This window comes from Trichoplusia ni, chromosome 12 (assembly GCF_003590095.1).
Source record: "Trichoplusia ni isolate ovarian cell line Hi5 chromosome 12, tn1, whole genome shotgun sequence".
NCBI lineage: Eukaryota > Metazoa > Arthropoda > Insecta > Lepidoptera > Noctuidae > Trichoplusia > Trichoplusia ni.
Window position 1 is genome coordinate 8,335,982 of NC_039489.1, and position 12,862 is coordinate 8,348,843.

At 34.0% G+C, this 12,862-nt stretch overlaps 1 protein-coding gene across 2 annotated transcripts; it reads left to right on the forward strand.

The window, feature by feature from the left end:
* The first annotated feature begins 1,787 nt into the window (after positions 1-1,787).
* LOC113499144 (UBX domain-containing protein 6) lies at positions 1,788-11,859 on the forward strand. Of its 2 annotated transcripts, none has more exons than XM_026879486.1 (10): positions 1,788-2,210; positions 3,897-4,230; positions 4,533-4,675; positions 5,377-5,518; positions 5,874-5,968; positions 6,619-6,772; positions 7,154-7,311; positions 7,760-7,889; positions 8,232-8,500; positions 11,686-11,859. In XM_026879486.1, exons 2-10 carry the CDS (start codon positions 3,982-3,984, stop codon positions 11,813-11,815), a joined length of 1,470 nt encoding a protein of 489 aa, XP_026735287.1. In that variant the 5' UTR covers positions 1,788-2,210; positions 3,897-3,981; the 3' UTR covers positions 11,816-11,859. The 2 variants fall into 2 exon arrangements, with proteins under 2 accessions (XP_026735287.1, XP_026735289.1); XM_026879488.1 differs by having other exon boundaries at positions 8,232-8,505; positions 11,686-11,767.
* The last annotated feature ends 1,003 nt before the right edge of the window (positions 11,860-12,862 follow it).

Genomic DNA, 12,862 nt, shown 5'->3' on the forward strand with positions numbered 1-12,862 from the left:
CTTTAAGTAATGAATTCAAAAATTTGATTATCCGGAGAAGAACGTTGGATTAACCAAAATAGCTTGTGGAATCAGCAATCCGAAGTGGTGGTGGAGGGCTGGCCATGTCTACCGATGGCCGTTGGAGTGAACGAGTCCTTGAGTGGAGACCCTGTGCCGTTAAACGTAGTGTGGGACGCGCTGCAGCCCGATAGACCGAAGATCTAAAAAGGTGGGGTCGAACTAAAGGCTGAGTGTTGTGGCGCATCATAAGGGAAGACTTTGTCCAGCAATAAAGCACAGAAAGCTAAGTTGATTGATTCATGTGCGTGCGTGTTCGTTACAACTTTTTTCCCTATTTTTCCTACATGAATAAGAAGACCTGCTTTCAAAACCATTAATATTGACAGTTCCTTCAATCGCTCTAGGTTTCTCGAAGAAATCATGTCATGCGGAGCTTATCGTAGCCCTCAAAAATTAAGTCATCATTTAAAAGGTGCATCTCAGACAAAATAGGTATCCAACTGAATTTCAGTTTTATCACTTATATCTGCAAAAATAATAGAAGCTAAGCGCTTTGATATCTTTGCGATGTAGCTACTAAAACATCGAGTGGGTACTTCCTGTGCAACTCTAAAAATAAATATTTACATGTTTTACCTCAAAATTATACAAATGCGATTTCTGCTAATAAAGATAAACCGACACAACTGTGGGTAAAAAGTTGCTTGGAGTTTGCACCATTGTTTCAAAATCTTTTATTGGAATAAAAATTTGTAAATTACATTATATCGCGTCAACCCCGCTTATATAAGTTATATTCATACATTGTGTTAGATTAGTAAATTAAAAAGAAAAGGAATGAATGAATTCAAAAATGGATGGATAAGTAAGGATATCATTCGCCACATTAACTGCCTCCCATCGCTGAAAAACGTATAATTTAGAAAAGGCAAAAAGCTTTTGATACCTCAACACGAAAAAGAAATTGTCATCAAACATCAATCTACTTGTTTAGATTTTCCCATAGCGTTCTAGAATACGTTAAACTGACGATTAAACCATTTGTTGTCCAATAAATAATAGTTTTTTTTTACACAACCATGTAACATCATGTGTGTATTGCATGCTCTTCATAGAGACCATTAAATTTTATTGTTGCAAAAATCGTGGCATTTTCCTCGTCAAACAATTAGTGATTAGATACTTAAGCATATCACGTCAATGCTGGTGCTACATATTTATATTTTTGTTGAATACTTTTAAAATTGACATTTGTTTTCAATTTAAATTGAGGCAGTTGAAAGGGCTCATTAAATTTCATAAAGGTCATCAATAATGCGAGACAACTCGATAAAATAATGAACTCGTCAATCTTAAATACTTTACTCGAAAAGATAAATAAAATAAATGTTATACTGGAATGTGAAAAATTAAAATCAAACGGCCATCTGTTAATAGTGTTTTTGAACGAAAGACGTACAACCGTCTTCATTTATTATAAAAACTACTTTGCCAAACTTGATGAATTTTAAATGGAACAAACGGCAGCAATGTCAGGTTAAAACGTTACATCCAGTCCGAAGTTCTAAGGTAAAAAACATAAAAAAGAGATGATTAAGAACCTCTTAAAAGTCGGTTAAAATTACCATAGCCCGCCTTCTCCCAATATAAAATAGTTACTTTGCAAACATTTCTATTCCTTACATTTACCTGCACAAGGTAGAAACTATTTTTTCAATTAAAAAAAATACAACTCGCTCAAAAAAGTAACGAGAATGACTAAATATTTAAGTGGCAACACCGACCTTATGTATCTGTCAAAGAAAAGTGACATGCGGTCAATAGAATTCACTATGATCTATTTTATTTTTCAAATTATTTGTAATTAAACATACAAATTTTATGTGTAATGTCGTTATTCGACAACGCTGTTTTTAATTCCACCCTGTACGAGGCTCTGTATCTTCAGATTGGGGATACGTTGTCTTTCGCGAGGGATTTCTTCGATTCATGCGTTTCGTCGTTGCCGATCGAGAGTTTTCCCAAATCTATTGTTAATTTCCCTGAGCTATCGTTTTACGACGAGCTCGCTGAGGTTTTCTACTTCAACGAGTTCCAATTTCTTCTTTTAAAGACGTTTTCCTTGATTCTCTTGTTTACATTGTTATTGATTTTTATTTCGTGGCGAGTATACGGCAATCGTATATCGGAGAGGTTTATGAAACCCGGTGAGTCATTATTCTGTATTATTTCTTTATTTCATCACTCATTTTACTAATACGTCATGTTTAAATACTTACATTAACATTTTACAGTGGTTTTCAAAGCAATTTTCTATTGTTTACATAGTTGTTCCATTTTGTGTTTTTATCGTTCATATTCAACTCTGTCATCTAAGAATATGAACAATACAATGCTGTGCTTTCTATTATTCTATAATCAGACACATCCATTTAAGTCTAATGCCTCTGTTAATATCTGAAAATCACCCCTGTGTTTTCTTGCAATGTTACATCATAAGATATACTTACTAAGTTTAATGTTATTTAAGTTGCAAATGCACCACATCACTACTGCAGTAACTTATATGATATAGAGGTAAAACATAGTTTTCAATAACAGTAAATAGTGCTTCTCAATGTATTTCCTCTATTTTTGGGCTAATATGCTTCCCGACATGAAGTATGTAGTATTTACACTACATGCATATTTTTAGATGCTATTTAGTCCAAGCTAAATATTTTCCTGTATTTGCTACCTGATTAATTGTATACTTAACTTTGGGTATATTTAGCACCTGCAAAGAGCGCTTCTACAAATTAATATCATGTATTTAGAAGAGCTTTTGTTGTATGTGGGCTATGTATATATACTGAGTCTTAGTAGATTTGTATAGTGTAGTTACTATTTAGACGCAAGAGCTTAAATTTTCATTCAAATCTGATATATTTATTTATTATTCTTACAATAAAACACCATTACCAGTAAAATTATCACCAAATTGATGCTATATAAAATGAAATCATATTATGCACTAACTGAGTCAGATATTTAATTCGCAATTAAACTACTTTATTGAGGCTAAAATCTAGCCATCAAAACAAATCCTTGTAAGTTCAAAATAAGAAAAAGGACTTTTTTGTTTTTTATTGAATTGTTACATCATGCATTAACTATATTCATTACAAACATATACATTACCTGTCTCACAAACCAAGTATAATATAAAACAAACTCCTTGTTAGCATGCCACAGAGTAATAAAATTACAGTAAATATTGTACCAAGGGCACTTAACGTAGTTCATTGTACTATGTCAGTATAACCTTTAACTTAAAATATAATGTTATCAGGATAATGCAGGTGTGATAAACAATTTGATAACAAAACAATAGTTTTAATATAATTTGTGGAGTTGTTTTGTACTTTTTCAACATACTGTATAAGATAGAAAGTGAAGTTAGACACACCATGTATATTCTGATTCACTTAAATATGATGCGAAATAGAGACTGGAAGACTGTTGTGCCATTATAATCTGGAAAACCAATAAACAAAAATAGTATTAGTCATATACATGATTATTGTGATAAAAATTATCAGTTATTGTTTCTAACAGGCGTAAAGCATTGACAACTAACTCCTATATAGTATACCTACTTTCTTTTATTGATCCCAGCCAGTGCTGCAACCAACTGCCATATCTTAAAGTAATAATTGTAGGAAAGAGATGCAGATTTTCACTGTATGTTACACTGACACACCTCAACTATCAAAATATTTCTTCAAAATGTGGCGGTAGACCCTGTGCTTTCTATTTAAAAGCTAGCAAACCCCAACAAGTTATTATATAAGTAGAACTGTACTGTCTAACTCTTTAATGTATTAAATTAACAAATGTTTCTTTTTTATCAGCAACATCAGCAACAATTGAACAACTAAAAGAAAGTGTATCCAAACTCAAACTACCAAAAGAGCACACACCTAGGATCTAAACAAGATGGCGGACCGAATAAAGAAGTTCTTTCAAAAGAAAAAGGTCGATGCCAAATTTAAAATGGCGGGTCCGGGGCACAAGTTGAGCGAGTCGACACTTAGCAGTCAGAGTTCCGATGCATCAAGAAGAGAGGCCCCGGTGAAGAGGTCGGGGTTGTCGGAGGAGAGTAAGGTGGCTGCTGATGCAGCTTTGGCTAGGCTTCAGCAGAAGAGAGAGAATCCATCTTTTAATACGTCATTGGCTGCTATACAGGTTTGTTAAGTCAATATTATAAGCCTGTAATAGAGGAAATGGTAATAATGAGATTATAGGTATAATAGTCACCAAATTAGTTTTCGAAATATGATGTAGGCACCTTGTCATGTTTAATTATAGCCATTTAAGTACAGAAGAATTCAACAAACATTCATTCTAAAGGAATCTTTAGCTTTAAGTTAATAACAACATTTTTGCTGGTTTTAGAATAATAGTATACTTCCTGTATGTCAAGCAATCTTTTAACTTTAAGTAACATTAAAAAGCCACCATAAAAAAAATCAACAATTTAATTCTAGGCGCAAGTGAAGAAAGAATTAGAGAATGAAAGAGCCTCGAAGGCATCAGAATCGACATCCAAATCAGCACACACGGTTCCAGAACCGCGGGAGGTCGAAGTCGACGTGCCACGGAACTATGCGGCCAGTGGAGTCTATTTTAAGTAAGAATTCTATTACAAATGACAAATATAAAAAGATTTTATGTAATACTAGCTGTTGCCCGCGACTTCGTCCCCGTGGGTAGAAGATATAAGTTATGATTTATACCTGCCCTGTTTTTTTCACATTTTCTATTGTATCTTCGCTCCTATTAGTCGCAGCGTGATGGTTTATAGCCTAAAGCCTTCCTCGATGAATGGTCTATTCACCACAAAAAGAATTTTTCAATTTAGACCAGTAGTTCCTGAGATTAGCGCGTTCAAACAAACAAACAAACAAACAAACAAACTCTTCAGCTTTATATATTAGTATAGAGTATAGAAGTATAGATGAGAATTTAAGTTTGTTTTGTTCACTTTTTTCGGTTATTGTATTGAATACATACAATATAGAATTAAGAAAAGGTTCCATTCAAAAAGGGTAAAGTTACTGAGGCGTCACTGTCCGTCCATCACTTGGTTGTATCTCAAGGCCAGTGGTAGTTAGACAATTGAAATATAGACAAACTATGTATTTCTGCTGTCGCTTTAATAACAAATACGTTGCTACGGCCAGAAGTTTTTAGAGGACGACAAAAAAAAATAACGAAGGATATCCACAAATTTGGAGCCCAACCGATTTTTTTCCTTTTTAGGTAATTTGTTGACTCTTTCTAACCAACTACTTAAATAATAATATACTCATGTTTTAATATTGTTTCCAGGTGCCCATTAATTAGCAACGATATATTACCGCGCGATGAATGGAAGAAAAATATAAAAACGTTCTTGTATGAGCAGTTGGAGGAAGAGAGAGGGCTGACAGCCTGTCTCATGATACAATCATGTAACGGTAATAGGGAAAAGGTAAATCATAGCTTTCTTTTTAACAAACTGTTGAATGTTAGGAATAAATGTTTTACCATAACCACTGTACTGATTAGAACTACAAACATACTTAAAAACTGAACGGCTTATGCGCGCGAAGTAACGCTCATGATTAAGGACTCCGGTTGGGTCTGAAACTAGTCGAGTTGCATCATTTAGGCTCTAGACTGATGGACTGCAAATAGCAGTTCAAGTGCAGTTTGATTGCAGTCGGCGTGCAATCGGACTGCACTTTGGTTACCAGTTCTATTGCCGCCGTGTTAACTGCATTCAAAATACACTTGAACTGCAATTTGAGGTGCCGATTTAATTATTTTGTGTACTCCGTTTCTAGGTTGAAACATGTGTGGAAACACTATGCAAGTACTTAGAGAACATTGTAACGCATCCCGATGAAGAGAAGTATCAAAAGATAAGAATGAGTAACAGGTAACATACTCATTTACTTTAACTTACGTTTACTTCAATATGTGCCCGGACAGCTGAGTTTTTAAGACAACACGCCAAACCCACTGAACGCGACGTATCTTAGACTAGCCGTTGCCTGCGACTTCGTCCCCGTGGGTAGAAGATTTAAGTTATGATTTATACCTGCCCTGTTTTTTCACATTTTCCATTCTATCTTCGCTCCTATTAGTCGCAGCGTGATGGTTTATAGCCTAAATCCTTCCTCGATGAATGGTCTATTCAACACAAAAAGATTTTTTCAATTTGGACCAGTAGTTCCTGAGATTAGCGCGTTCAAACAAACAAACAAACTCTTCAGCTTAATATATTAGTATAGATTAGATCCTACCACATAAGATAACCATTTTGTGTGATCCACAATTGCTTGTTCTGAGTCTTTGCACTGTGTATTGAATGTTTGTAAAGTCCCGTATATAGGTAATGAACTAAGTGCGTTACTATGCTAAAGACTATTGTTCTGAGTCTTTGTACATGTGTATTAAATGTTTTTAAAATCCCGTAGACCAGTATTAAATAACAATGCTCGTAACTGTACTTTTAATAAACCATGGTTTTTAAGTGACAAAGCAGAAACACAAATTTTCGTCTCTATAATATGAGTGTAATTTCAGGGTATTTGCTGAGAGGGTACAGCCTATAGAAGGCTCGATGGAGTTGTTACTAGCGGCTGGCTTCACGCAAACGAAGCTGCCTAACCCAGAGGGCGTTGACGAAGACTTTCTCGTCTTTCAGAGGGATAATGTCCCTTCAATTGAAAGTTTGGTGGTAACTAGAATTTATTTATTATGTTATGTTTGATTTTACACGTATACCTTATCTGGGTCAATATAAATGAAGTTAAGTTCTAGTTTCTATAATTCACCTCCGCTGGGTTTTGGTTTATAACAGTAATCTTTGAAATTAAAGGTTAGTTTTTCTGGCACTTTCTGCCATAAAGAAATATTTCGTATTTCTATAACAAGCTATAATCTTTTATTTCCTTTATTCAAGTCACGAATTCCCCTCTTCCAAAATTCTACGCGTCGACAAGCCTACTCTGACTTGAACTAAGTTGTTTTCATTTCTCACCTCTACCTGCCTCGTCGAAACGTGACCGCTACTTGTATTAATGCGAATTCCTATAATTTAATTGCTCTACTTCTCCAGGGCCTCATAGACGCTCTCCGCTCAGCCGAACCCATTCAATTAGAGCTGGATAGGAACCTGCAAGTGTTGTTACCATCTCAAGCCGCGCATAAGGTGCAACTGCCGCCGTCCTTCTATGCTCTCTCTCCAGAAGAGATTAAGAGGGAACAACAGTTGAGGTGAGACAAGTACACCAAGGAATGCTAAAATATAACCTTAAACCTCATTTTAATAATATGCTAGTTACAGTACTATTTTTTAAGTAAAACAGTAAAGTGTATAGATAGAAAAAGAGTTTTTATTAAAATTTGGACGTTTAAAAAGTCAAAATATATAGATTATATGAAAGTTCTCAAGCAGTTCAAAAAATAATTGTGTTTAAGCATTTCCAAGTAAGCAAAAACAAGCGACCCCCTAAAAAAGTATTTTCTATTCACCCTGTTTATGGACACCATGTTATTCCCCTACCCTTTCAAGCTTCATGGCTAGCTGTGGAGAACAAATATTAAAAAAAGGTCCAAGTATTGCCTATTAAAATCTACCAAGCACTAAAGAATAACGTCTAGCATATAATCATTGTACCCAATATTAATACTACTAATATGTATACTTTGGTTTCTTCTACAGGACTGAAGCTATAGAAAGAAGTCAGATGCTGCGAACTAAAGCGATGCGAGAGAAAGACGAGCTCAGAGAGATGCGGAAATACAAGTTTGCTATCATCAGGGTTCGATTCCCGGACGGCATTCTGTTGCAGGTAAACTTTATATGATGAAATAATACTGTAAAAAGCAATTTAAAAAATATAAATTCTCGAAGGTACAGAAGAGTATTTTATAGAATTCTGGCCGGTCCTAATTTATAGGAATTACATTTTGGAACGGCCCAACAATTAAATAGTCGTATGATTTTTTTATCGTATGAACAAAATTAATCTTAAATCTTCTTCGCAAAATCCTCTGATGATTATTCACCCAAATATGTCCACAATCTCATATTATCGTCGTATAGTCGGTATTCAAATATTTTACGACGTCAAATTCAGACTGCATGACACATAAAGTTCTATAAATGTAGTAAATTTTTATCCTTTTTCCAGGGCACATTTTCAGTGTATGAACGTTACAATGAAGTCCATGAATTCGTTCGAGAGAACCTCGAACACGATCTACCTTTTGTTCTCAACATGCCAACTGGCCACAAACTTATACCAGAGGAAGATGCAAATAAGACCCTTATCGACCTACGATTAGTACCGGCGATAATACTCACATTCGCCTGGCACTCGTCGGTAGCTGAGCAAATACATAACAGCCCGAATAAAGATGTTTATTTGAAGCCAGAAGTCATGGTTTTGGTGCAAGAAGTGTAAGGTATATTATTATGAATGGCTTTTTGACTTTTACAAAATGGCGGATTTAGTGCTCGATTTTCTAAGATTAGATTGTTAAAGTTTACTTTTGTACGGTAATTTAAGTTAAAATGTTAACTAAGGATTGCAATTATAATTTATTTGACGTATTTTAGGATAACCGTCAATTTACTCAATCTATCAATAAAATGAGATATTTTTATTTTGTTTTGGTTTACTGTGTATTTCCTCCATTTTTCCAGAATAAGATGCGACGTAATAAATTTCGCCATTTTGTATAAAGTCCGTGTATTGTATAGATCACTTATATTCTTTTATCTTGCAAAGAATTGATCACTCGATGTTATTCTAGAATAGTTCTAGTCCCTAAACATTTATAGGGGTATTTGCACGGAACATAATACATATTACAGTACTACAAACTTATCTATGCGGGCGAGTGGCGCTAGTAGCGCTGTCATTCCTTCAAAAGCTGTCAAATTTCATTACCCAAGTTTTAGTTCCAGTTTTCGCCACCGGCATAAATAAACTTGTAGTGCAATAAGTGCTGTTATTGTTAGTTAAGCATGCGATGTAAAACGTCGGAATGGAACAAAAGAACGGGGCGAAATTAAATATGTCTGCTTCATGAGACAATCTATAATAAATGCAATGTATAAGAAATATTTTTATGTGGTCAAATTACTAAAATTCGTCAGATCGGTTACGAACAATATAGGCTCTGTTTTTTCGTAATCAAAAAATTGATTCGACGTCATGAGCACCTCTTTTTTAATTTATTCAGCGTTATGGAAAAAGCATGCCCATTACTTATTGAAATCTAACTGACGTAATGCAGATTAATTTCTCCTTAAAACCTTCCCCACGTTGTCTTCCACAATATTACATTTCCAAAACATATTTAAGGAGTCTGAACTCATTACTGATTCATGTTATAAATATATTTGTCACAGCATAAACACAGGCCAGATATTTTTTTCGATTAGTCTGACTAGATGTTTTAATAGGTCTGTGATTGACAAAAAGAACTATTAATCGGTTATAACATCATTGAAACTTAAATAAGATATTGACCTCATAAATAACAAGGTGAACTGAACACTACAGCCTTTATCAACATTTTACTAGCATAATTAAATAGTTTATTTATTTTACGCTAATTATATCAAACCATCCGATATTCAGATACAGACAAACATAACAACATAAATGTTACATATTAATTACAGATATATTTATTTTCATCATAACACAATGTCTCAATGTATCCAGACATATTCTCATTAAAAACCCGAATTGAATTGTTAAAATTGTGATATAAGAACTGAAAGTTGCATATATTTTGTGTCTATGTAATTGTTTAATTTAATAAATGTATAAATTATAGAATATGTTTCGATATTTATTATCGCCTTAACTGCTCTCGTAGACAAATGACATTATTGCAAGCTTCCAAGAAGTTGGTTCAAACATTTACGCAAATCTTTTGAAGGGATTTTAAGTGGTTTCATTTCGCCACCTTACATCAGAGTAAGATAAAAGCTAAACTTAGTTAGCTACGTTTACTAAAGGGACGTCGGTTCGGGCCTCCGCTAATATCTAATCCTTGGCGCCCTGCTAATAATTTGAAAGGCAAGCAGCAAGGTTTCATTTTTGAAGGGGTTTTGTTTCGTTATTAGTTTTTCCGGTTCAGATCAGCTTAAACTAGAGAGGGCAACATTCATTCAGTTGTGAACCTTGTTTGATGATTTTTTTTCGAATCATTTTAAACTGGATTGCGCACTTGAAGAAATTTTTAAGATTCTAGCAGAGGTGTTGTGTTGACAAAGCTCTATAAAAATAATATTGAATCGTTTATTACTTTAGCGTGAATGTCACTTGTCTAGGAAGGCAGCCCCTGAAATAGTTAAAATACAAGCTATATTTTACATACGCATTAGAATATACACCATGTTTCACTAGATTTAATACAAGCGGTTTTGAACCTTATGCCTTGACTATAAAGTTGAAAGTAACAGTATAATCATCAATTCATGACATCAAAGTAGTTTTTAAGTATTGCATTTACAGCACAGAGGTTAGATAATAGTTTCGGCTATTACTTTATGCACGGGTATGATAATTAGTATTTGGGTGCAAAAGGAGGACCATTTAAAATGCTATCATACTTAGAAAATTCATTCATTTACATCTTGGACTATTTTTCAAACTATTCCGATACTCATGCACTTTGACACTAAAAATTTATTCCCAAAAATTAACTTACTCTAAAATGTATTTTTAACTTTAAAATAAACGTTCATTTTCGCAATTTTACACCTTAAAACAAGCATTACAATGTATAGAGACAGTATACCTTAAAGAAAGATTAAAGCAAATATAGGCTTATATATTCAATATCTTTATATATGTTATAGGCAACGTCAACTCATAAAACACTATGGGAGATGGAACGCCTTACAAAACTGGGCAATAAGGCCATAAGGCAAATAAAATTAAAACTAAGTACTTACAGCCTTACGAATGGCATTCGTGTGAAGCGCATATATCTAGGCAATTATTCACCTTCTCCTTAAATAATTACACATACACAGCTGGGTCATAAAATAAAATGCTATGCTGATAGTTCAACTCATCTTTGCGAGGCGCAATGTGTCCGTGCAATTATATTTAAATAATAAAAAACCGACTCCCGCAATAAGGTATTTAATCCTTGTGTCGCGAGAGTTTCCATAAATATTCAAGACTCATGCATAAAGACACCCAGACTTAGGACAAACCCAGGATCGAACCCAGGACACATCGCTTACAGTGGGTTTAGGTGGTGACCTCAATCACGCTATTCGTGACAGTGACACACAAGAAAGCTGTAATACACCAAGACACCTGGCCTGCAGTTGTTCCAGTGATTAATGACCCTGGCTGCTATACCTGGATTCGATTCCCGATTTCCACCCTGAACAAATGTTTATGTGATTAGCACGATCATTTGTTCCGTGTCTGGGTGTCATTTATGTACATTATGCAAATTATATTTAAAACATTCTTAGATTATGTTTATCAGTTGTCTAGTACTCATAATACAAGCTTTGCTTAGTTTGATACTAGGTGGCGTTGTGCGTTTACACACATGGCGCCGTTCGCAAAGATGATTTGAATTGACTATACCGTCCTACGACAGGGCAATGGCGGTGAAACTGGTTCGAGGGCTGAAGACCGACCTACTTACCTGTTTGACGCCTCGGCGAGCAAAAGCTTGCGCCCTGCGACTAATCGTTGCATGTTTAAGCGAACTATTTAATTTATTCTAATGTAATGTATATTATGATGTTCAAATAAAATAAAACATGTTATAGAGTGTATTATTTATTGTAATATAGAATTAACTTCTTCATTTTTACATTCGTTTGGTTTGAACAAGCACCAACGAATTTTTTAGCACGGGATAGCCAACACTGGGTTTATCAATTTTTTTCCAAAAGTCTAACTTGTGGGCGTAGATATATTCGACTTAATACTATAAAACTTCATTCTTGTTTATGTACACAAGGCAACGCAAGTTGATACTTTAGTCTTCAACGATGCGTGCATTTTACGTACTACGTACTTCTATTAATTGAAGACTTGTGTTGCCTTGGGTACGAAAGGCCTCCACATAAACTCAAATTCATTTGAAAATTCATATCACATCAATCCGCCACTGAAATACTTATTTCTAAAAACTGATTTAATTTTCAGAAAGATTTTATCAAAACTATTACACATTTTTGAATCAGAAATGTAGCTACTATTTTATAAGTAACACTCATTTAAAGATGAGAATTTTAAAAACTATAGTTTCTATCATTTTTTCAAGACCCGAAATAATATGTGGTCCCTCGAAAAGAGCTCGGAAAATTTGGAACCAACATATTTTTTTAAATATTATTGGTATAAAATTGAAACAACTACAAAATTACAATAAATTTTCGTTATGATTCTAATTTACTCAACTAGTCACTACTACGTCTACTACTCATCTATAAAGAAATTCAAAACAAAACTCACTACACATTTTTTATTAAAAAAGACTTAATTAAAGTATACTCTAAAAAATCTAAAATACAAAACAAAGTTTCTATCAATAAAAATATTAACGGTTATATTTACAATCGTCTTTTTGAAGTAACTAAATGTCTGGCCAACTATTTGTGAAAGTTAATTATATTATATTAAATTTAATCAAACTTAAATAACAAGTGATTGTTCAATCCTTGTCGTATGAGATTTCAAGTCAATTAATCCCTACTAATATTATAAATGTGAAAGTAACTGTCTGTCTGTCTGTCTGTTACGCTTTCACGTCTAAACCACTGAAC